We start from the raw sequence: 25,183 nt of genomic DNA on the forward strand, positions 1-25,183 counted from the left end.
AGGAAACATACAGACCTTTTGTTTGGGAGCGATTTCCATCCCTCTCCTTTTCTCTCCCTCCATGTGACCTACCTGACCTCTTCCCTCTTTTCTACTTCTCTCTATCCCTCTCTCCTCTCCCCCCCCATTACAGACGCCCGTTTCCAAGAAGGTATAGATATTCAAAACTATGCTCACCTACTTTGCCACGGTGGTTGCTTGCTTGTCACGTTTTCTTTTGAACGAGGCTGTTCAGGGTAATATTTGTGGCCTGTCATAGCCTTTCTTTTGAATTAGGCTGTTCAGGGTAATACTTTTGGCCTGTCATAGCCTTTCTTTTGAATTAGGCTGTTCAGGGTAATATTTGTGGCCTGTCATAGCCTTTATTTTGAATGAGGCTGTTCAGGGTAATATTTGTGGCCTGTCATAGCCTTTCTTTTGAATGAGGCTGTTCAGGGTAATATTTGTGGCCTGTCATAGCCTTTCTTTTGAACGAGGCTGTTCAGGGTAATATTTGTGGCCTGTCATAGCCTTTCTTTTGAATGAGGCTGTTCAGGGTAATATTTGTGGCCTGTCATAGCCTTTCTTTTGAATGAGGCTGTTCAGGGTAATATTTGTGGCCTGTCATAGCTTTTCTGTCGTTCGTCTTTTGTTCTGTATTCTGCTAACGGATCACATGGGTGTTTCATGTCACCGTACATTTTTACTTTGGTTCCATGACACATTTAGGAGCATGATGTTCCATGTTCTGGCTGTTTGACACATTTAGGAGCATGATGTTCCATGTTCTGGCTGTTTGACACATTTAGGAGCATGATGTTCCATGTTCTGGCTGTTTGACACATTTAGGAGCATGATGTTCCATGTTCTGGCTGTTTGACACATTTAGGAGCATGATGTTCCATGTTCTGGCTCTTAGGTTCATTTTTTACATATATGTATATATAATTATTACTTTTGTGTGTCTGTGATATATATAATACATTTTTTTTGTATTATTGCTTGCATTGTGATGCGCCTTGTTTTTTCCTCGACTTCACTTGGGATTATTTTATTTTGTAACTTATTTTAAGTCATGTTATATACTTTTTAACATCGACTTCACCCACGTATATATTAACTACAGTACGTCTCTTCAGTTTTTAAAAGTAGCGGTTATCAGCTCAAACTTCATACTTGCATACAGACTTAAAGAAAAATTCCACCCAAAAACTCTCTTTTGGTATTTGTTTAGTTAGTCAATAGTTGATATAGTTCTAAAATGTTTTGCAGGTCAGCAATGAAGTTTTCAAGATATGCAGCTTTCAAATACAGAAATACAGTCGGTATGTTGCATCATATGATGCAAAGTGCGTCAAACCGGTTGTATTTCTGTATGTCAACAATGAAGCAAATGCTGAGAGTTTTTGGGTGGAGTTTTCCTTTAAGTGACTAAGGGGAATGCAGTAACACACAGCAGTCCAGCCTGCTGGAGAGTGATATATCAGTGTGTTTTGACTAATATTAACCCTGTGTGTTTCTGCCTCTCTGCCCTGCTAACTACTGCCCTTCGCCGTCTCTGCTGGGCCTGTGTGTGTGTGTTCTCTATCCTCTCCTCCGCCGCTACTATACCCTCCTCCTCCTCCTCTTCCTCCTCCTCCTCCTCCAGTCCGTCACCCGTCGTAGCACCAAGGTGAGCTTGTTATGAACAGCAGACGCTGTGGTAAAAGGGTTCCGTTAAAGACGGAGCCCACCTGTCCATTCCTACTGTAGATCGTGTCGACCTTGTGATGTCACAGCTGCACGCTCTGAGGTAGATTAGAGCAATGGAATGTTGATAAGCTCATGAATATGGAAGATGTAGGTATGTGACAGAGTAGGAAAGTAGCTCACCACAGTCTGCGAAGGAGTGATGTTTTAGAGTGGGAGATCTCCTGCTACAGTCTAACGTCATAGACTGAGATAATCAACAGTCAGTATTTGACTTGAGAGTATGTCACATGTCAGTACATGGTGTGTGTATCTGTTTAGGCCTAACTATAGAATGTGAGAGTAGTAGAGTGTATAAAGTTGTTCTAGAAGATTCCCTCAGGAAGAGAGAACAGCAGTAGACAGCTCTTCAACCCCTAACAGTCTACTCTCATACAACAGTGGAACACTCCAGGTCGTCTCTCCTCCTCCAGCTCCCTCCCCTCCCTCCTCATGGTACGTTCCAGGCCTCAAAGCACCTGACTCCCCTGGGAGAAATCAACTCTGGTCCTGCAGGGGTGAACTCTGGTCTTTCCTGGAGGGGGGAACAAAGGTCAAATTCACTGCAATAACTGGAAAAACGACAGCGTAGTTAGTTTTAGTATTTTAAACCAAAGTCCCCACAAAATGTGAAGCAGTAACTTACTACTGTAGTAGTGCCTCTAAAACCAGAGTTCACCCTTTTACAGACAGTTCAGTTCACCTGGCCAGTTTCTTGAGAACTGTTGGTACTTTATGGTGTAGGCCAGATCAGCACAGTAAAGGGTGACTTATATGGCACTGGGTGTGGTATTTGCTCACCATGGCAGGTTTCACTTAGATACATACGGGTTTACCGGAGTTCACCTGGGCTCTGGGTGGAATGTTTCTGTGTTCAGTTCTGGGAGCAGTCTGTTTTTATGGTCACTGGGATTAACGATCTCACAGATGTAGTTCTCTTTTACATGTATTTTACTTGTATTTCTCCCTCTTCCTGTTCTCCTCTCTCGCTCCCCTTTCTCTTTCTATCTTGCCTCTCTCTACCTCCACCCTCTCCCCCCTCCTCTACCTCCCCCTCCCCCACCTCTCTCTACCTCCACCCTCTACCTCCCCCACCTCTCTCTACCTCCACCCTCTACCTCCCCCACCTCTCTCTACCTCCACCCTCTACCTCCCCCACCTCTCTCTACCTCCACCCTCTACCTCCCCCACCTCTCTCTACCTCCACCCTCTACCTCCCCCACCTCTCTCTACCTCCACCCTCTACCTCCCCCACCTCTCTCTACCTCCACCCTCTACCTCCCCCACCTCTCTCTACCTCCACCCTCTACCTCCCCCACCTCTCTCTACCTCCACCCTCTACCTCCCCCACCTCTCTCTACCTCCACCCTCTACCTCCCCCACCTCTCTCTACCTCCACCCTCTACCTCCCCCACCTCTCTCTACCTCCACCCTCTCCCCCCTCCTCCACCCTCTACCTCCCCCACCTCTCTCTACCTCCACCCTCTACCTCCCCCACCTCTCTCTACCTCCACCCTCTACCTCCCCCACCTCTCTCTACCTCCACCCTCTCCCCCCACCTCTCTCTACCTCCCCACCTCTCCCTACCTGCCCCCTCTCCCACCTCTCCCTACCTGCCCCCTCTCCCTACCTGCCCCCTCTCCCTACCTGCCCCCTCTCCCTACCTGCCCCCTCTCCCTACCTGCCCCCTCTCTCTACCTGCCCCCTCTCCCACCTCTCTCTACCTGCCCCCTCTCCCACCTCTCTCTACCTGCCCCCTCTCCCACCTCTCTCTACCTGCCCCCTCTCCCACCTCTCTCTACCTGCCCCCTCTCCCACCTCTCTCTACCTGCCCCCTCTCCCACCTCTCTCTACCTGCCCCCTCTCCCACCTCTCTCTACCTGCCCCCTCTCCCACCTCTCTCTACCTGCCCCCTCTCCCACCTCTCTCTACCTGCCCCCTCTCCCACCTCTCTCTACCTCCCACCTCTCTCTACCTACCCCCTCTCCCACCTCTCTCTACCTCCACCCCCTCTCCCACCTCTCTCTACCTCCCACCTCTCTCTACCTACCCCCTCTCCCACCTCTCTCTACCTCCACCCCCTCTCCCACCTCTCTCTACCTCTCCCATCTCTCTCTACCTCCACCCCCTCTCCCATCTCTCTCTACCTCCACCCCCTCTCCCACCTCTCTCTACCTCCACCCCCTCCCCCACCTCTCTCTACCTCCCACCTCTCCAGGCTCCCCGGGCCATCGGCTTGTCCAGCTCTCGGTCCAGGGAGGATGTCAGCGAGGGTAGCCTGTCTTCCAAGGGTGCGCTGGGGGCTCCTGTCGTCCCCCTGCCCAGCGGCATCCCCGCCACGTCCGGAGCTCCACCCCCCGCCACCCCTAGCAAGGTCAGTCCACAACCCCCTGTGGCCAATCAGATCATCACCTTAGGTTCTGGGGAGCTTTTTGGTCTAGCACAGAAAGAAAACACCCCATTATCATAACATTGATATGTTGTTGGATATGTTTACTACTGTCCTGGAACAAAAGCCTGCAGCTTGATATGTCATTTATATAGAGCTGAGACGATAAACCCCAAAAATGATCGACACATACCACTTAATGAGGACATTTTGTTGACATTCATTACGATAATTAGCCTATTCTACAGAAAAGTGAAGTTTGAAATTAAGTTTGCTAATATGTGGTGATTATTGGGATATTGGCGACTGTGCATGAAGATGGCGACCCCCATGTACTTACCACACATTCTTTGTTTTGCTAAGTTTGCAGTGTTGTTCATCGCTCTCCGTTACTATTTGTATGGTCATTGGCACCGTGTACATGATCCCAAAGCTTTAAGACGCAGACAATAAAAAAATGTTTACTGGCACATTGAACCATGTCGCTCGCCGTAGTTTAAGAACTCTGTGGGTAGTGCTAAAAACATCTGAATTGCTCCATCTATATGGACCGTCGGCCATTGATGGCTACAACATTCAAACTAGCAGTAGTAGTTTGAAGGGTGACAACAAAAGCTGGTGCACATTATTGTAAACGTATCATTCCATTTGTTGTATTGATTCAGTCAGTTTATGGTGATTGTATCTTTTGGTCCGCATCGCCCAGCTTCACCATGATATCACCTCCATCCTCATTTGTTGTCTGTTGACTGTTGTGTTCCGTCCATGTTGTCGTTGTAAACAGGCTGAGCCTCCTGCATCAAAGCAGGTAGGGTAACAGTATCTGAACGCATGCTTATCTGGTCTGGGCATGTTGTTTGACTAACAAACCGGGGTTGCCCCAAATGGCACCCTATTCCCTATATAGTGTACTGCTTAATAGGGAATACGGTGCCATTTGGGACATATCCATTTGGGATGTATCCAGGGATCATAGGGTGCTACTCCTCAGCCTCACTACCACTGCCCTTCACCTGCATGCCACCAGAGGGCAGAGTTTCTTTGGTTTAATATTACTGAGTAAAGGAGTTTACTCCAGACACAGTTCCTGGTGGTGGGAGCATGTCTTGGAGCTTTTGAGGTGTTTTTTTGGAATGTGGGTTCTAACGTCTCTGGTTGCTTTGAGATGTCCACTATCCCCTCTCTCAATGCCCCCCCTCCATCCCTTCCTATTCACCCCCCCCCCTTTTTTCTCTCTGTCTTCCCTGATGTGTTCACCTTCACACCTGAACCTCTCCGTGTTTCCAGGAGGAAGAGTCTCTGCGTGGCCAGGTGAAGGACCTAGAGGAGAAGCTGGAGACCCTGAAGATGAAGCGGGCGGAGGACAAGGTCTTTTTAATAATCTATTTATCTTGTTGTTTATTATGTACAGCACATTGACTGGATGTCTCTGTATAAATATACAAATATAAAGACATCTGAAGTAGATGTTTTAATTTTGATAAATATGTAGTAACTTGTATAATTATTTATTCATATTTACAATGATTATTCAGGTCAAGCTGAAGGAGCTGGAGAAACACAAGATTCAGCTGGAGCAGCTCCAGGAGTGGAAGACCAAGATGCAGGAGCAGCAGACGGACCTGCAGAAACAACTCAAAGAGGCCAAGAAGGTACAGTACACACCAGAATCATGAATGATTAACCTCTATGGTAGTCACCTTTTTGAAATGAGTACAGAACCTTCACGCTTCTTTTCAGGTTTCTGTCCACTTCTCTTATTAAAACAGAGTACTTGGCAAGACTTCAAGTAAAAAACCGGTAGTCATTAACCTAGGATAATTATGTAATGTTGTACCAGATATGGAAGTCTGTTGTCAGGTACCTAGTTTTAGCTTTGGTTAGATTGACATTGCTAATGACGTCCACTCTTGTCATTCTGGATTTTTTGCGTATTTCGTCTGACTCTGTTCATTCACAAATGTGAGATTTACACTAATGTTCCTCTCCCAGGATGCCCGGGAGGCATTGGAGGCCAAGGACCGCTATATGGAGGAGATGTCAGACACGGCGGACGCCATCGAGATGGCCACCCTGGACAAGGAGATGGCCGAGGAGCGGTCCGAAAGCCTGCAGGTGGAGGTGGAGTCGCTGAAGGAGAAGGTGGAGGAACTCACCATGGACCTGGAGATCATTAAACATGAGGTTGAGGAGAAAGGTTAGAGGTCACTAGTAGTGAGTTGCTATAAAAGGCTGCTCTATTTATGGTATCTCATCCCATACAGAGGGTCGAAGATCATACCCCCAAAACATGCTAAACCTCCCCTGTTAATGTAATGGTGAGAGGTTAGCATGTCTTGGGGGTATGATCTTTGACTCTAACTTTCTCACTTATCATTATTCACGATTCATTCAGGATTGTCTGTGATGGTAGCTTCCAGATTAATGTAGCAGTGTTCAGAAACATTATTTTGATAAAACTGACTCTAATGACACAATATTGACCACTTATTTCTATTGGACTCAAAATAAATTGAAATGCAACCATAACGACATGTAAATGCATCCAACAAGTTTGTAGAGTCACAAGCTTGATGTAGTCATTCTGTGCTATGAATATGGGACCAAATACTACACTTTTGACTACATTATTTATAATCTTTAGGGATGCCAATCATTTTGGCTCCTACCTTTTTTTTTAATTGAGAAAAATATATATTGTTAAACAAAATCGTTTTGCATACACTATAGGTCATTATTTAAATTATTTATTTTATACAGTCATAATTGTTCATTTTTATCAAGGGTGTCAATCATTTCGGATCCCACTGTCTTTGTATTTAAGAAAAAATAGCTATCATATATTTGACAAGGACTTCAGTATTGCTTGGTAAAGTTGAAACGAAACCTAACCTAACTCTTCTGCTTCTCCAGGTTCTGACGGAGCTGCCTCTAGTTACCACGTAAAGCAGCTGGAGGAGCAGAACAGCAGGCTGAAAGATGCTCTGGTCAGGTGTGTGTACTTAAAAAAATAAAAAAAAATATTTCTTAATGTTATTTCTTGAGAGATTTCAGTTTTGACCAAACTGTCTCATCCGTTACCTGATGTTTCATTGAGATCTAGTGCCCCTTATGGGTACACTGGGGTGTCTCTTCCCTTCAGGATTTGCTCAAAATGATTTCTGTCACTTTTTGGGGCAGTTTCCTGGACACAAATTAAGCCTAGTCCTGGACTAAAAAGCCTGCTCAGTGGAGAATCTCCAATCGAAGTGGTTTCTAGTGCAGGACTGCACTTAATCTGGGAAACCAGCCTTAAATGTTTCCCTTTAGTTTGATCTCTAACAGAACTATTTGTTCCCCTCCCTCAGGATGCGTGACCTGTCGTCGTCTGAGAAGCAGGAGCACGTGAAGCTGCAGAAGCAGATGGAGAAGAAGAATGGAGAGCTGGAGACTCTGAGGACCCAGAAGGAGAAACTACAGGAGGAGATGAAGCAGGCTGAGGCCACCATTGATGAGTTGAAGGAGCAGGTCAGTCAGCCAGGCCATCATCGATGAGCTGAAGGTGGTCAGTCAACCAGTCTGTCAGTCAGTCAGTTCGTCAGTCAGCTGGGGGGGGGGGGGGGGGGGGCTAGATTAATGTCAACAAGCTCAAAGAATAGGTAAGTCAACAAGAAGGTTAGACAGCCAGTCAGGCCACCATCAATGAGCTCAAATAGCAGGTCAGTCAGGCTGTCCGTGAGCCAGTTAGTTAACCAGACAGCCAGCCAGGACATTATCAACAAGCTAAAATAACAGGTCGGTCGGGTCAGTGAGTCAGCCAGTCAACTAGGTTACCATCAACAAACTCAAAGAACATGCTAGCCAGCCACTCCGACAGGCCACCATCATTGTGCTCAAAGTACAGGTAAGTTAGCCCGTCAGTGAGCCAGGCCACTATCAACGAGCTCAAAGAACAAGTCAGCCAGTCAGTGAATAGGTCAGTCAACCATAGTGTCAGTCAGCCAGTCCGTCCGTCAGTTATCCAACCAGTCAGCCAGGCCACCATCAATGAGCTCAAAGAACAAGTCAACCAACCAGACAGTCGGTTAGTCAGTCAGTCAGTGACCTCAAAGAACATGTCAGTTGGTTGTTCTGCCAGTCAGTCAGCCCACCATGGATGAGCTCAGTGAACAGGTTAGCCAGTCAGTCGGCCCACCATGGATGAGCTCAGTGAACAGGTTAGCCAGTCAGTCGGCCCACCATGGATGAGCTCAGTGAACAGGTTAGCCAGTCAGTCGGCCCACCATGGATGAGCTCAGTGAACAGGTTAGCCAGTCAGTCGGCCCACCATGGATGAGCTCAGTGAACAGGTTAGCCAGTCAGTCGGCCCACCATGGATGAGCTCAGTGAACAGGTTAGCCAGTCAGTCGGACCACCATGGATGAGCTCAGTGAACAGGCTAGCCAGTCAGCTAGTCAGCCCACCATGGATGAGCTCAGTGAACAGGTTAGCCAGTCAGTCAGTCAGCCCACCATGGATGAGCTCAGTGAACAGGTTAGCCAGTCAGCTAGTCAGTCCACCATGGATGAGCTCAGTGAACAGGTTAGCCAGTCAGTCGGCCCACCATGGATGAGCTCAGTGAACAGGTTAGCCAGTCAGTCGGCCCACCATGGATGAGCTCAGTGAACAGGTTAGCCAGTCAGCTAGTCAGTCCACCATGGATGAGCTCAGTGAACAGGTTAGCCAGTCGGCCCACCATGGATGAGCTCAGTGAAGAGGTTAGCCAGTCAGCCCACCATGGATGAGCTCAGTGAACAGGTTAGCCAGTCGGCCCACCATGGATGAGCTCAGTGAACAGGTTAGCCAGTCAGCTAGTCAGTCCACCATGGATGAGCTCAGTGAACAGGTTAGCCAGTCGGCCCACCATGGATGAGCTCAGTGAACAGGTTAGCCAGTCAGTCTACCATGGATGAGCTCAGTGAACAGGTTAGCCAGTCAGTCCACCATGGATGAGCTCAGTGAACAGGTTAGCCAGTCGGCCCACCATGGATGAGCTCAGTGAACAGGTTAGCCAGTCAGTACACCATGGATGAGCTCAGTGAACAGGTTAGCCAGTCGGCCCACCATGGATGAGCTCAGTGAACAGGTTAGCCAGTCAGTCCACCATGGATGAGCTCAGTGAACAGGTTAGCCAGTCGGTCCACCATGGATGAGCTCAGTGAACAGGTTAGCCAGTCAGTCCACCATGGATGAGCTCAGTGAACAGGTTAGCCAGTCAGCCCACCATGGATGAGCTCAGTGAACAGGTTAGCCAGTTGCTCATATAAAGCAGGGGTCTTCAACTTTTTTTTGCCCAGGAACCCCCTCCCTGGCATCCCGGTGACCCAGGGAACCACCTCCCTGGCATCCCGGTGACCCAGGGAACCACCTCCCTGGCATCCCGGTGACCCAGGGAACCACCTCCCTGGCAAACTGGCGGCCCAGGGACCATCATACTTTAGCAAAAAAAATACATTTAATGTCTCATCAGGTGAATGATAATGGCAAGGAGAAGTAATCAACATTTTGAAATGAATAGTTTTGGTAGATTGTTTTTCATTATTTTGACCTGCCCACATTATTATTTACATTTGAGTCATTTAGCGGATGCTCATATCCAGAGGGACTTACAGTAGGGAGTGCATACATTCTTATATTGTTTCCCCGTGGGAATCGAACCCACATGCCTGGCGTTGCAAGCGCCATGCTCTACCAACTGAGCCACACGGGATCTAATTGGACAAGGAAGTATAAACTCTTAACATAGCCTATTAGCTAGAAAGGTAGCTCCTAACACATTTTGACCAAGAAGGAGAGTGATGGAGTGCTGCATCAGATGACTTGGCCTCCACAATCACCTGACCTCAACCCAATTGAGATGGTTTGGACCGCAGAGGCCAGGAAAGGCAGCCAACAAGTGCTTAGCATATGTGGGAACTCCTTCAAGACTGTTGCAAAAGCATTCCTCATGAAGCTGGTTGAGAGAATGCCAAGAGTGTTCAAAGCTGTCATCAAAGCAAAGAGTGGCTACTTTGAAGAATCAAAAATATATTTTGATTTAACACTTTTTTTGTTTGTTTTCTACATGATTCCATATGTGTTATTTCATAGTTTTGATGTCTTCACTATTATTCTACAATGTGGAAAATCAAGAAAAACCCTTGAATGAGTAGGTGCGTCCAACATTTTGACTGGTACTGTGTGTCCTAGGTGGATGCTGCTCTCGGGGCAGAGGAGATGGTAGAGACTCTAACTGAGAGGAATCTGGACCTGGAGGAGAAAGTCAGAGAGCTGAGAGAGACAGTCACTGACCTGGTGAGTTCAATCAACAATACCCCTGTCAACCCTGTTACCTTAATGTCAACCCTGTTACCTTAATGTCAACCCTGTTACCTTAATGTCAACCCTGTTACCTTAATGTCAACCCTGTTACCATAATGTCAACCCTGTTACCATAATGTCAACCCTGTTACCATAATGTCAACCCTGTTACCATAATGTCAACCCTGTTACCATAATGTCAACCCTGTTACCATAATGTCAACCCTGTTACCATAATGTCAACCCTGTTACCATAATGTCAACCCTGTGACCTTAATGTCAACCCTGTGACCTTAATGTCAACCCTGTGACCTTAATGTCAACCCTGTGACCTTAATGTCAACCCTGTTACCTTAATGTCAACCCTGTTACCATAATGTCAACCCTGTTACCATAATGTCAACCCTGTTACCATAATGTCAACCCTGTTACCATAATGTCAACCCTGTTACCATAATGTCAACCCTGTTACCATAATGTCAACCCTGTGACCTTAATGTCAACCCTGTGACCTTAATGTCAACCCTGTTACCTTAATGTCAACCCTGTTACCATAATGTCAACCCTGTTACCATAATGTCAACCCTGTTACCATAATGTCAACCCTGTGACCTTAATGTCAACCCTGTGACCATAATGTCAACCCTGTTACCATAATGTCAACCCTGTTACCATAATGTCAACCCTGTGACCTTAATGTCAACCCTGTGACCTTAATGTCAACCCTGTTACCTTAATGTCAACCCTGTTACCATAATGTCAACCCTGTTACCATAATGTCAACCCTGTTACCATAATGTCAACCCTGTTACCATAATGTCAACCCTGTGACCTTAATGTCAACCCTGTGACCTTAATGTCAACACTGTTACCTTAATGTCAACTTTGATATCCATGTCAACTCCGTTACTTTGTATGCTTTGAGTAGTCAGTGATTTGTTGAGTCAACTCTGTTAGTATGTTTTGAATAACCAACTCTGTGTCAACTGTTTGCCCTTCATGTGGGTCCACGACATTGGCAAGGAGACTGTTTTAGAGACAGAGAGACACCGTTTGTGTTTGAATCCTGTCTGTGCATGACTTTATACCTAAACCCCTGTCCACTCATCACTACACAACTACAGCTGCTCTGACCCTTAACCCGTCAACCCTGACCTTCCCCCTCCAGGAAGCGATCAACGAGATGAATGACGAGCTTCAGGAGAACAGCCGAGAGACAGAGATGGAGCTGAGGGAGCAGTTGGACCTGAACGGGGCCAGGGTGAGAGAGGCCCAGAAGAGAGTGGAGGCTGCTCAGGAGACTGTAGCAGACTACCAGCAGACCATCAACAAGTACCGCCAGCTCACTGCCAGCCTGCAGGTATGTACCGCCAGCTCATTGCCAGTCTGCAGGTATGTACCGCCAGCTCACTGCCAGTCTGCAGGTATGTACCACCAGCTCACTGCCAGTCTGCAGGTATGTACCGCCAGCTCATTGCCAGTCTGCATGTATGTACCACCAGCCTGCAGGTATGTACCGCCAGCTCATTGCCAGTCTGCAGGTATGTACCTCCAGCTCATTGCCAGTCTGCAGGTATGTACCACCAGCTCACTGCCAGCCTGCAGGTATGTACCTCCAGCTCACTGCCAGTCTGCAGGTATGTACCTCCAGCTCACTGCCAGTCTGCAGGTATGTACCTCCAGCTCACTGCCAGTCTGCAGGTATGTACCACCAGCTCACTGCCAGTCTGCAGGTATGTACCACCAGCTCACTGCCAGTCTGCAGGTATGTACCTCCAGCTCACTGCCAGTCTGCAGGTATGTACCACCAGCTCACTACCAGTCTGCAGGTATGTACCTCCAGCTCACTGCCAGTCTGCAGGTATGTACCTCCAGCTCACTGCCAGTCTGCAGGTATGTACCTTCAGCTCACTGCCAGTCTGCAGGTATGTACCACCAGCTCACTGCCAGTCTGCAGGTATGTACCTCCAGCTCACTGCCAGTCTGCAGGTATGTACCTCCAGCTCACTGCCAGTCTGCAGGTATGTACCTCCAGCTCACTGCCAGTCTGCAGGTATGTACCTCCAGCTCACTGCCAGTCTGCAGGTATGTACCTCCAGCTCACTGCCAGTCTGCAGGTATGTACCTCCAGCTCACTGCCAGTCTGCAGGTATGTACCTCCAGCTCACTGCCAGTCTGCAGGTATGTACCACCAGCTCACTGCCAGTCTGCAGGTATGTACCACCAGCTCACTGCCAGTCTGCAGGTATGTACCTCCAGCTCACTGCCAGTCTGCAGGTATGTACCACCAGCTCACTACCAGTCTGCAGGTATGTACCTCCAGCTCACTGCCAGTCTGCAGGTATGTACCTCCAGCTCACTGCCAGTCTGCAGGTATGTACCTTCAGCTCACTGCCAGTCTGCAGGTATGTACCACCAGCTCACTGCCAGTCTGCAGGTATGTACCTCCAGCTCACTGCCAGTCTGCAGGTATGTACCTCCAGCTCACTGCCAGTCTGCAGGTATGTACCTCCAGCTCACTGCCAGTCTGCAGGTATGGTTGGAAATCACAACTTCAGAGGAGTGTCAAAGAACATGCAATCAAAAGAACGACACTGAAAACACTAACAAGCATGTTTAGTAGTTAAAACAATGGAAAGGTGAACTTGTTTGTCACACTTTGGGGTTTTAATAACTTCCTGAACACTTTCCTTTTAAGCAAAAAGGGGGAAGGTGTTAGGTGACAGTGGTTTATTTTGGTTGTTTGTATCTAAAGTGTGTGTGTGTGTGTCTAGGATGCCAACAAGGAACTGACCAGTGCTCAGAATGCCAACGCAGAGCAGGTCCAGCCTCCTCCACCAGCTGAGTTGTTTGACTTCAAGATCAAGTTCGCTGAGACCAAGGCCTACGCCAAGGTAAGGAACACAGAGCAGCAGGTTCTGGTGAAGACCCAGCTTGGGGTCCAACTGTCCCATTCAACACTTTGGGAGCATCATACCAGTCTGCCGATGTGCGTTTTGTTCCCAGAGAAACATGCATTGCATTTTAGTGTTAAATGTACAGGTGTGTGCTGTTATTGCAGATAAATAATGTGTGTGTGTCCCCAGGCCATAGAGATGGAGCTGAGGAAGATGGAGGTGGGCCAGGCCAACAGACAGGTGTCTCTCCTCACATCCTTCATGCCCGACTCCTTCCTGCGTCACGGTGGAGACCACGACTGTATCCTGGTGCTGCTGCTCATACCAAGACTCATCTGCAAGGTACATTGAGAGAGGGGAACAGTAACAGGTTCAACATTTGACTAGGAGTGTGTCTGCTTGTTTGTCTGTTTTCAAGATGCCAAATGTATGTTCCCCCCTCCCTCTAGGCTGAGTTGATCAGTAAGCAGGCCCAGGAGAAGTTTGATCTGAACGGTAACCCCGTGGAGAGGACTGGGGTGAAGATGAGAGGACCACCTGGAGAGCAGCTCAGCTTCGCTTCAGGACTGGTCTACTCTCTCACCCTGCTGCAGGCCACGCTGCACAAATACCAACAGTAAGGCCAAGTGTGTCTGTCTCTCTCTGCCACTACTAAATAGTAAGGAAAACCATGAAGGAGTTATCTTTTAGATTCTGAATAACTTTCTGTCTTAATTAGTAAGAGTAAGTGTACTGTGAATCTGACATACCCTATGTTACACTCAAGATACTACCAGCTCATTGGACAGTCTGCTTTCTCTCGTCTGTGGCTGTTGTCAGACTAGTGTCATTTACTTCATCCATCAAATATTCTCTCCCTCTAGAGCTCTGAACTGCTGCAGTGTGCAGGTGTATACGCAGATGGGGACTCTCTACTCAGAGATGAGTGTCCATGAGCGTTCCCTCGACTTCTTCATTGACCTGCTGCACAAAGACCAGCTGGATGAGACTGTACACGTGGAGCCTCTCACCAAGGCCATCAAGTACTACCAGGTTAGTACCACGCACGGATTCACACACACACTCTCTTCATATGCACTCGATGGCACACCTGACGGAGAGACGGAACCACTCGACCACACGCTATACACTGTCAACTCAACACAGATGAAACACATTATCAAGCCTCATCAATTTTAAGAATAAATAAAACTCCAGATTGTGTGAGGCCTTGATTGATGTACCAATTTGTTTTATGTTACAGCAACTGTACAGCATCCACCTAGCTGAGCAGACTGAAGACTGCACCGTGCAGCTGGCTGATCACATCAAGGTAAAACTGTCGTGTACTGAAGAAAGTAAACCTCTCTAGGCCATGTTAAGGTCTTTCCTCCCTTCCTTGAGGTAATCAAGATTTCTAACAGGCCCCTAGTCTTTTCTAGGTTCAGTAACCAAAATTGTTTAACTAAACTCAATTTGACTTTTTGATGTCTGACCTCTAGGTCATTCAGTGTGTTGGATTGTATGGGGGCTGATGGCCTTCCTACACAACTGACTGCCTCTCTGTGCTCGCTGTGTGTGTCGCCCTCTGTGTGTGTCGCCCTCTGTGTGTGTCGCCCTCTGTGTGTGTCGCCCTCTCTGTGTGTGTCGCCCTCTCTGTGTGTGTCGCCCTCTCTGTGTGTGTCGCCCTCTCTGTGTGTGTTTGTCTGTGTGTAGTTCATCCAGAGTGCGTTGGACTGTATCGGTGCTGAGGTGGTGCGTCTCAGGGCTTTCCTGCAGCCGGGACAGGAGGGGCTGGCTCTGAACATCCTTCTGAAGGACCTGGACACCACGTGCAGGTCTGATTTCCATGTACTGTACCAGTCACAAGTTTAGAAAATAGTAAAAAGAAAGAAAAACCCTTGAATGAGTCTAAACCTTTGACTGGTACTGTATATATATTTTCGCAGACCCCTGGTTGAATACCCCTGATATAGCGATTTCTTCCAACCTAGGAAGTTTACCATGCTTGTGTTACTGCTTATGTTTAGGAGGCAGCCACTCCACAGGTGACATGGCTCTATGTGTATTTTTCTATTCTATAAATCAGACTTTTAAGACCTTTGCGACGTATGTGTATATAAAAAGTAACATACAATGTGATATGACATGCTATTCTATAAAATAATTTCTCCGTAATTAATATTACCTGATTGAGCCAATCATGTAAATGTAATTAACTAGAGTCGGGCACCACAAAATAATATTTATAGAGCTGTTATCTTACGAATAAACTCTTAAAGACCTAGTAATATTTTACATTAATAGCAGTCAATATTAATCGGCATCTTAATGCAGTCTCATCTGAAAGTTGTAAATTCTTAGATATCTGCACGAACCCTGGCTAACAAGTTGAATCAGCAATACAAAATTGGGTTTAATTATTTATTTACTAAATACCTAACTAATCACACAGAATTACACATACACATAATTAAATCCTAACTTGATTACAAATTATGTCATAAAGGAAAACGTCCCTAGCGGGCGGAACAGATATGACAGCTTGTTACACAAAAGAAAAGGGGCTGGGTTTGAGTGAAAGAGCGGGAAGACTGAGTAACAAAGGCCGAAGCTGTGCTGTCGTAAATACAGTATCTTATGCATTCTAAATTACCGCCCATTTGGAAAAGGAAAATGCAATAAATATTTACTCTGAGCTTTGGTAGGTTGGTGGAAGATGGAAGGCCGTGTTGCCAAACCGAGTCCTTTGTCCTTTGAAGAATGTCTGGTTGTCAATTGGATACATTGTAGTAGCGTCGTTGTGTGATAGACGGGATACTCTGTCTGTTCCTTCCTAACCCTCGTTTGCAGCTGCTGTTGCTAACTCAACGGCTAGGAGGTATCACTTCTGTATTGAATAAGAGTTCAAAGTTCATACCATTCGCCACCAAAGCTCACGCTGATGTTGGCTTTGTTCTGTAGTTATTATCTGAACCATTCTGACATAGGACCGTCGTCCTACATCCTCGGAACAGGAGGTTATATTGTCATCAAGGGCTTATATAGGAAGGGAGAGGAGGGCGTGTTTGAAAAGTTTTATAGCCCATGTCCCTTCACAGGGGTGGGCCACTGATTGAGCAGAGCCCTATCTTATGAAAACCCAAATCTCACATTTTAGAAGCTAAAATCACATTTCATCCCATCACGAATAATTTCATATTCAAACATTTCAATTGAACAACAATTCCATGTGAATCCGATAACTCTGATGTGTAGACTTTCCACTGTAGAGTTTGTCATCTTATCATTGATGAGAATGTCTCAGATGACAACCGAACTGACATCATATTCATTAAGTACCACCGCATATGTTCAATTGGTCGGATTACCAGAATATAGTTCATTTCCCCCCACCTTCTGATGTTCCCAGAATCTCTGTTAACCAAGGGGTTTGCAAATGTAACATCAGTGGGGTAGAGAGAGGAAAAAGGGGGAAAGAGGTATTTATGACTGTCATAAACCTAACCCCCAGGCCAATGTCATGACAAATGTTATTTGTTTTGTATTTGAAAATCATTACTGTATGTCGAATAAATTACAGTGTGTATTTAACAATCAAGGCTATGTAAATATTTTCAAAGGAACTGCAAGGAAATAAATGATAAAAATATATATACAGTACCAGTCACCAGTTTAGACACACACTTATTCCAGGGTTTTTCTTTATTTTTACTATTTTCTACATTGTAGAATAATAGTGAAGACAAACTATGAAAGAACACATATGGAATTATGTAGTATCCAAAAAAGTTGTTAAAATATATTTTGATTTGTAGATTTGAGATTCTTCAACGTAGACACTCTATGCCTTGATGACAGCTTTGCACACTCTTGCCATTCTCTCAACCAGCTTCCCACATATGCTGAGCACTTGTTGGCTGCTTTTCCTTCACTCTGCGGTCCAACTCATCCCAAACCATCTCAATTGGGTTGAGGTAAGGTGATTGTTAAGGCCAGGTCATCTGATGCAGCACTCCATCACTATCCTTCTTGGTCAAATTGCCCTTACACAGACTGGAGGTGTGTTGGGTCATTGTCCTGTTGAAAAACAAATGATAGCCCCACTAAGCAAAAACCAGATGGGGTGGCATATACAGTTGAAGTCAGAAGTTTACATACACCTTAGCCAACTACATTTAAACTCCAGTTTTTCACATTTCCTGACATTTAATCTGAGTAAAAAATCCCTGTTTTAGGTCCGTTAGGATCACCACTTTATTTTATGAATGTGAAATGTCAGAATAATAGTAGACAGAATTATTTATTTCAGCTTTTATTTCTTTCATCACATTCCCAGTGGGTCAGAAGTCTACATACATTCAATTAGTATTTGGTAGCATTGCCTTCAAATTGTTTAACTTGGGTCAAAAATTTCGGGTAGCCTTCTCCATCTTCCCACAATAAGTTGGGTGAATGTTGGCCCATTCCTCCTGACAGCGCTGGTGTAACTGAGTCAGGTTTGTAGGCCTCCTTGCTCGCACACACTTTTTCTATAGGATTGAGATCAGGGCTTTGTGATGGCCACTACAATACCTTGACTTTGTTGTCCTTAAGCCATTTTGCCACAACTTTGAAGTAGGCTTGGGGTCATTGTCCATTTGGAAGACCCAATTGTGACCAAGCTTTAACTTCCTGACTTATGTCTTGTTGTTTCTTCAATATATCCACGTAATTTTCCTGCCTCATGAAGCCATCTATTTTGTGAAGTGCACCAGTTCCTCCTGCAGCAAAGCACCCCCACAACATGATGCTGCCACCCCCATGCTTCATGGTTGGGATGGTGTTTTTCGGCTTGTAAGCCTCCCCCTTTTTCTTACAAACATAACAATGGTCATTATGGCCAAACAGTTCTGTTTCTGTTTCATCAGACCAGAGGACATTTCTCCAGAAAGTACGATCTTTGTCCCCATGTGCAGTTTTAAACCGTAGTCTGGCTTTTTTATGGCGGTTTTGGAGCAGTGGCTTCTTCCTTGCCTAGCGGCCTTTCAGGTTATGTCGATATAGGACTCGTTTTACTGTGGATATAAACACTTTTGTACCTGTTTCCTCCAGCATCTTCACAAGGTCCTTTGCTGCTGTTCTGGGATTGATCTGCACTTTTCGCACCAAAGTACGTTCATCTCTAGGAGACAGAACGTGTCTCCTTCCTGAGCGGTATGATGACTGCGTGGTCCCATTTTGTTTATACAGATGAACGTGGTACCTTCAGGCATTTGGAAATTGCTCCCAAGGATGAACCAGACTTGTCGAGGTCTACAATTTATCTTCTGAGGTCTTGGCTGATTTCTTTTGATTTTCTTTTGTCAAGCAAAGAGGCACTGAGTTTGAAGGTAGGCCTTGAAATGCATCCACAGGTACACCTCCAATTGACTCAAATTATGTCAATTAGCCTATCAGAAGCATCCAAAGTTTTCTGGAATTTTCCAAGCTGTTTAAAGGCACAGTCAACTTAGTGTATGCACATTTCAGACCCACTGGTATTGTGATACAGTGAGTTATAAGTGAAGTTATCTGTCTGTAAACAATTGTTGGAAAAATTACTTGTCATGCACAAAGTAGATGTTTCTAACCGACTTGCCGAAACTATAGTTTGTTAATTAGAAATTTGTGGAGTGGTTGAAAAACGAGCTTTAATGACTCCAACCTAAGTGTATGTAAACTTCCGACTTCAACTGTAACTGCAGAATGCTGTGATAGCCATGCTGGTTAAGTGTGCCTTGAATTCTAAATAAATCACAGACAGTGCCACCAGGAAAGCACCATCACACCACCTCCTCCATGCTTCACGGTGAGAAACACGCATGCAGAGATCATCCATTCACCTACTCTGCGTCTGACGAAGACACGGCGGTTGGAACCAAAAATCTAAAATTTGGACTAAATTTGGACTAAGGACAGATTTCCACCAGTCTAATGTCCATTGCTCGTGTTTCTTGACCCAGCAAGTCTCTTCTTATTATTGGTGTCCTTTTAGTAGTGGTTTCTTTGCAGCAATTCGACCATGAAGGCCTGATTCACACAGTCTCCTCTGAACAGTTGATTTTGAAATGTCTGTTACTTGAACTCTGAAGCTTTTATTTGGGCTGCAATCAGAGGTGCAGTTAATTCTAATGAACTTGTCCTCTGCAGCACAGGTAACTCTGGGTCTTCCTTTCCTGTTGCGGTCCTCATGAGAGCCAGTTTCATCATAGTGTTAGATGGTTTTCCGACCGCACTTGAAGAAATGTTCAAAGTTCTTAAATGTCTGGATTGACTGTCCTTCATGTCTTAAAGTAATGATGGACTGTCATTTCTCTTTGCTTATTTGAGCTGTTCTTGCCATAATATGGACTTCGTATTTTACCAAATAGGGCTATCTTCTGTATTCCATCCCTACCTTGTCACAACACAACTGATTGGCTCAAACGGATTAAGGAATTAAGGAAATAAATTCCTTAACACCTGTTAATTTAAATGTATTCCAGGTGACTACCTAATGAAGCTGGTTGAGCGAATGGCAAGAGTGCAAAGCTGTCATCAGGATAAAGGGTGACTACTTTGAAGAATCTCGAATATAAAATATATTTAATTTTTGTAACACTTTTTTTTGGTTGCTGAATCATTCCACGTGTTTCATCATTTCGATGTCTTCACTATCATTCTACAATGTAAAAAATAGTACAAATAAAGAAAAATCCTTGAATGAGTAGGTGTGTCCAAACTGTTGACTGGTAGTGTGTGTGTGTGTGTGTGTGTATATTATCTATCTCTGTTATTTACCTTCTGCAGTGACATCAAACAGTTCTGTAAGAAGATCAGACGCAGGATGCCAGGGACCGATGTACCAGGGGTGCCAGCTGCTCTGTCTTTTGGAGCTCCGGTATGTGACTAGCGCTATGCTCAGGCCTTACGTTTAGGTTGGAGAGTCTTGGCTTTGTTAAGTGTTTCACAGTATCTTTGGAGCCCCAGTATGAACAACATTTTGTAGGTCTTGTGCGTAACCCAAACCCAGTGGGTCCATACATGCGAACATTAGCCAATTTCAAGTCATTGACGTAGTTGCATGTGATAGAACGCTACTTGTTAGCTGTGACCATCAAGTAACCTGGCACACTTAGCCCTATGCTAACAACACCAGCTGGCCTTGACTATTGGCTGGCGTTTGGCGCACAGAGCCTAGTGTTTACACTTATCTCATAAACTACATTAATGCAACTGTCAACTTTGTTGAGGTGGAAATACTCTGGGAATGTGTGACTGACAGCTCTGTGGACCAATGGCAGGTGTCGGAGACGCTGACGGACTGCAGGCGTCAGCTGACGCGGGTGGTTGCCGTGCTACAGGAGGTGGCTGCGGCGGGGGCACAGATGGTCGCTCCTCTCGGGGAGCAGGAGGGGCTCAACGCTCTAAAACTGGATGATGTGGCCGTCAAGGCAGTTGAACAGGTACTATATACGGCACACACTTGTTAGCTCCCGGAGCTAATTCTTCTTGATCAATGTGGACGACCTGTCTGTCACACAATACAGTAACCATAGGCTACATGTACACTACATGACCAAAAGTATGTGGACACCTGCTCGTCTACCATCTCATTCCAAAATCATGGGCATTAATATGGAGTTGGTCCCACCCTTTGCTGCTGTAACAGCCTCCACTCTTCTGGGAAGGCTTTCCACTAGATATTGGAACATTGTTGCGGGGACTTGCTTCCATTCAGCCACAAGACCATTAGTGAGGTTGGGCACTGATGTTGGGCGATTAGGCCTAGCTCGCATTCGGCGTTCCAATTCATCCCAAAGGTGTTTAGTGGGATCTCGACAAACTATCTGTATGGGCCTTACTTTGTGCACGAGGACATTGTCACTTCTCAAACTGTTGGCACAAAGTTAGGAGCACAGAATTGTCTAGAATGTCATTGTATGCTGTAGCGTTAAGATTTCTCTTCACTGGAACAAAGGGGCATAGCCCAAACCATAAAATACAGCACCAGACCATTATTCCTCCTCCACCAAACTTTACAACTGGCACTAGGGTTGAATATTTTCTCTGTATTTTACTAATGTTCCATCCTGAGAATAAATCACTTTTCTCCCGGGTAATCCGGTATTTCCCAGTAAAACCGGGAGTGTCAAACCTGACACTACCTTGGCCTGATGAGCCATATATAATAATAGATGTTATGATCCCTACATTAACAACATTTAATGAGCCCAAAAAAATCCCAAATGTTTGTGCCGTTATCCATTTCATACTGTAAATCAAATCAAAATGTATTTGTCACATGCGCTGAATACAACAGGTGTGGTAGACCTTACAGTGAAATGCTGAATACAACAGGTGTGGTAGACCTTACAGTGAAATGCTTACTTACAGGCTCTAACCAATAGTGCAAAAAAGGTGTTAGGTGAACAATAGGTAAGTAAATAAATAAAAACAACAGGAAAAAGATAGCAAGGCTATCTTAGCAAGGCTACACACAGTAACGAGGCTATAAAAGGCCACATTACACGCCACAGAAAAACAAAAGCCCATAGATGTTTGCTCTCTTGGGTAAATAAATTAAACTAGCTCCAGTAGGCTAATCTTTTTGACTGTGGATTGAATTATATGGACTGGAATTATGGACTTCATTCAAACTATGATAAATCAGAAGAGAACATGCGATTCTGGTCTCACGAATGCGGCCTACAAATTAGTACAGGCTACTGAATTTGATTTTGAAATATAACAGGGCCTATTCGTATAATTCATAGGCTGACATGTATATGTCATAATATTTCCCCTTAATGTTATAAGCCTACCTCCTCTTTCTCTCTCTTGTGGCTTCATTCCTTCGTCGCTTTCAACAGTTAAATGAAATACGTTTTGTTGTCCTTCATCATTCTAATGACGTCCTTGAATAATATAGGACTAAAATTAGATGTAGAAGGCTTTCACTTCTCTCCACAAAGATTTGAATGGTTATGGGTCTGAGTAAATAACTGCTCTAGCCTACTGCCATCACGCATTCGTTCTTCTTTCAAACTAAACACACACAGTGATTTTTCTATTATTCTCTATCTGTTGTAATTAACATTTAGCCAAAAGAGCTACAAAATATAAATATTTTCCAACTTAACAAATGTTTTATATCAATAAAAGCAGTGTAATTCCACCATATTCAATAGACTTGAGGTCTACTAGCGAAATAGTCTATTGGTATAAGAAATGCAAAAAATAAATTATATCCAACAAGCTATTCTAGTCTAGCTTTTCCCACATGGGACTCCAAGAGCTAAGGAGAGTTAAAAAAAAAAAAAAAAAAATTTGAGGGGGGCCAGCGGATCACAGGTGCGTGCTTATTGCGCAAGAAACTGAGGCGATAAGCTAGAAGCTTTATTATGCATAACCCACCATTAATTAGCTGAATTTAAGGCTAATACTGCATTGAATGTATTACCTGAAAGAGGTAGACTAGGACATCCTATATATTGGGCTGTATGTCCATCTAGAACAAGATTCTCTGTTTTGGATGTAATTGAAAGGGAGTTGATGGAGCGAGAGAGTGCTCGCGTTGGCACTCATTTTAAAGAAGAGAAGTGTACTCTTTAAAATGAACAAAAAAAACAAGGTGACCCCCGAAAGCCAGATGGAGATAGATGCCATTCGGCCTTTATGTTACTGTATCATAGGCTATGCTGCAGCAAATGTAGGCCTACCTGTCACAAGAAAGGTTACCATGATGAGATGATACTCTAGGTCTACATGCATTGTGTACTGCGCTCCGTACTGAGATGGTCTGTCCCCACCCCGAGCGTTGATTCATCATGCAGAGGTTGTAGGTAAGGATCGGACTCTTTTCTTTTCGACTAAAATGACATACCCAAATCTGTCTGTAGCTCAGGCCCTGAAGGAAGGATATACATATTCTCGTTACCGAAGGAAACACTTTGAAGTTTGTGGAAATTTGAATGTAATGTAGGAGAATATAACACATTAGATCTGGTAAAAGATAATACAAAGAAGAAAACATGCATTTTTTTTTCATCTTTGAAATTAAAGAGAAAGGCCAGAACGTATTATTGCCCATTAGGGTTGAATGTCGGGAACCCGGTTACCGAGATTTACCGTCCAAAACTACTCCCTTTTCCTGGGATAAATAACTGGGCGAAACTGGTAAATTATAATAAATTATTTACATGAACAGCATGGTGTGAAATGGAACTGTTAAACCTCTACAGGATGGGTCCCCCCCCCCCCCCCCCCCCATGGGACGATTGAGCTAACGTGCACTAATGTGATTAGCATGACATTGTCAGGAACAAGAACATTTCCCAGAACACAGAAATGTCTTATACGGGCAAAAAGCTTAAATCCTTGTTAATCTAACTGCACTGTCCAATTTACAGTTTTTATCACAGTGAAAGAATACCATGCTATTGTTTGAGGAGAGTGCACAGTTAACTCGAAGATGTATCAATAAACCAATTAAGTAATGCAATGGTTTATTAGATCAGTCTAAAACTTTGCACATACACTGCTGCCATCTAGTGGACAAAATTGCACCTTAAACTGCATTATGCATTGGGGCAGGTAGCGTCCTCCTGGCATCTGCCAAACTTAGATTTGTCCGTTGGACTGACAGATGGTGAAGCGTGATTCATCACTCCAGAGAACGTGTTTCCACTGCTCCAGAGTCCAATGGCAGCGAGCTTTACACCACTCCAGCCAACACCATGTGCAATGCCAAGCGATCTTAGGCTTGTGTGTGGCTGCTCGGCCATGGAAACCCATTTCATGAAGCTCCCAACAAACAGTTATTGTGCTGGCGTTGCCTCCAGAGGCAGTTTGGAACTCGGTATTGAGTGTTGCAACCAAAGACAGATGATTATTATGCGCTAATTGCTTAAACACTCTGTGGTCCTGTTCTGTGAGCTTGTGTGGCCTACCACTTCACAGCTGAGTCGTTGTTGCTCCTAGGTGTTCCCACTTCACAATAACAGCACCTAGAGTTGACAAGGTCAGCTCTAGCAGGAAATAAATTTGATGAACTGACTTGTTTGAAATGTGGCATCCTATGATAGTACCACGCTGAAAGTCACTGAACTCTTCAGTAAGGCCATTCTACTGCCAATGTTTGTCTATGGAGATTGCATGGCTGTGCTCTCGATTTTATACGCCTGTCAGCAAGGGGTGTGGCTGAAATAGCCAAATCCACTTATTATAAGGGGTGTCCACATACAAAAGTATCTATAGTGTAGTAATGACATGTCCTTACATATGTTAGGTATATTGATGAAGAGTTGGTCCTCTTGGTTAATTCTCTCTCTCGCTCTCTCTCTCTCTCTCTCTCTTCCCCCCCCCCCCCCTCCCCCTCTCCAGGTGTATGGGTCCCAAGGTCTAAACCCCCATGAGTGTCTGCGTCAGTCCTGCAGCGCTGTCATCTCCACCATGAACAAGATGGCCACTGCCATGCAGGAGGGAGAGTATGATGCTGAGAGACCACAGGGAAAGGTACAGATAGATCTCTATGCAGGAGGGAGAGTATGATGCTGAGAGACCACAGGGAAAGGTACAGATAGATCTCCATGCAGGAGGGAGAGTATGATGCTGAGGGACCACAGGATGCTGAGGGACCACAGGGAAAGGGACAGATGGATCTCCATGTAGGAGGGAGAGTATGATGCTGAGGGACCACAGGGAAAGGGACAGATGGATCTCCATGTAGGAGGGAGAGTATGATGCTGAGAGACCACAGGGAAAGGTACAGATAGATCTCTATGCAGGAGGGAGAGTATGATGCTGAGAGACCACAGGGAAAGGGACAGATGGATCTCCATGTAGGAGGGAGAGTATGATGCTGAGGGACCACAGGGAAAGGGACAGATGG

The 25,183-nt window shown here is 45.3% G+C and overlaps 1 protein-coding gene and 1 non-coding gene across 9 annotated transcripts in view; one reads left to right on the forward strand and one right to left on the reverse strand.

Moving 5' to 3' along the window:
• LOC110531486 (dynactin subunit 1) overlaps positions 1 to 25,183 on the forward strand; it is a 37,771-nt gene that overhangs the window by 5,925 nt on the left and 6,663 nt on the right. For 2 of the 8 annotated variants that reach the window (XM_036987362.1, XM_036987363.1), the window contains exons 5-25: positions 134 to 151; positions 1,628 to 1,651; positions 2,110 to 2,163; positions 3,926 to 4,081; positions 4,881 to 4,904; positions 5,384 to 5,464; positions 5,632 to 5,748; positions 6,089 to 6,293; positions 7,010 to 7,088; positions 7,444 to 7,603; positions 10,304 to 10,408; positions 11,583 to 11,774; positions 13,189 to 13,308; positions 13,501 to 13,653; positions 13,761 to 13,927; positions 14,175 to 14,343; positions 14,555 to 14,623; positions 15,007 to 15,128; positions 20,101 to 20,191; positions 20,595 to 20,756; positions 24,676 to 24,807. In XM_036987362.1, the coding sequence (XP_036843257.1) occupies positions 134 to 151; positions 1,628 to 1,651; positions 2,110 to 2,163; positions 3,926 to 4,081; positions 4,881 to 4,904; positions 5,384 to 5,464; positions 5,632 to 5,748; positions 6,089 to 6,293; positions 7,010 to 7,088; positions 7,444 to 7,603; positions 10,304 to 10,408; positions 11,583 to 11,774; positions 13,189 to 13,308; positions 13,501 to 13,653; positions 13,761 to 13,927; positions 14,175 to 14,343; positions 14,555 to 14,623; positions 15,007 to 15,128; positions 20,101 to 20,191; positions 20,595 to 20,756; positions 24,676 to 24,807 (2,400 nt within the window). The remainder of the gene's footprint in view (positions 1 to 133; positions 152 to 1,627; positions 1,652 to 2,109; positions 2,164 to 3,925; positions 4,082 to 4,880; positions 4,905 to 5,383; positions 5,465 to 5,631; positions 5,749 to 6,088; positions 6,294 to 7,009; positions 7,089 to 7,443; positions 7,604 to 10,303; positions 10,409 to 11,582; positions 11,775 to 13,188; positions 13,309 to 13,500; positions 13,654 to 13,760; positions 13,928 to 14,174; positions 14,344 to 14,554; positions 14,624 to 15,006; positions 15,129 to 20,100; positions 20,192 to 20,594; positions 20,757 to 24,675; positions 24,808 to 25,183) is intronic. The other 6 variants (XM_036987365.1, XM_036987366.1, XM_036987364.1 and 3 more) reach the window with 6 other exon arrangements.
• trnaa-ugc lies at positions 9,754 to 9,824 on the reverse strand. The gene has a single exon. It is a non-coding gene; the product is annotated as a tRNA-Ala (tRNA).

This window comes from Oncorhynchus mykiss, chromosome 9 (assembly GCF_013265735.2).
Source record: "Oncorhynchus mykiss isolate Arlee chromosome 9, USDA_OmykA_1.1, whole genome shotgun sequence".
In the NCBI taxonomy this organism is placed as follows: Eukaryota; Metazoa; Chordata; class Actinopteri; order Salmoniformes; family Salmonidae; genus Oncorhynchus; species Oncorhynchus mykiss.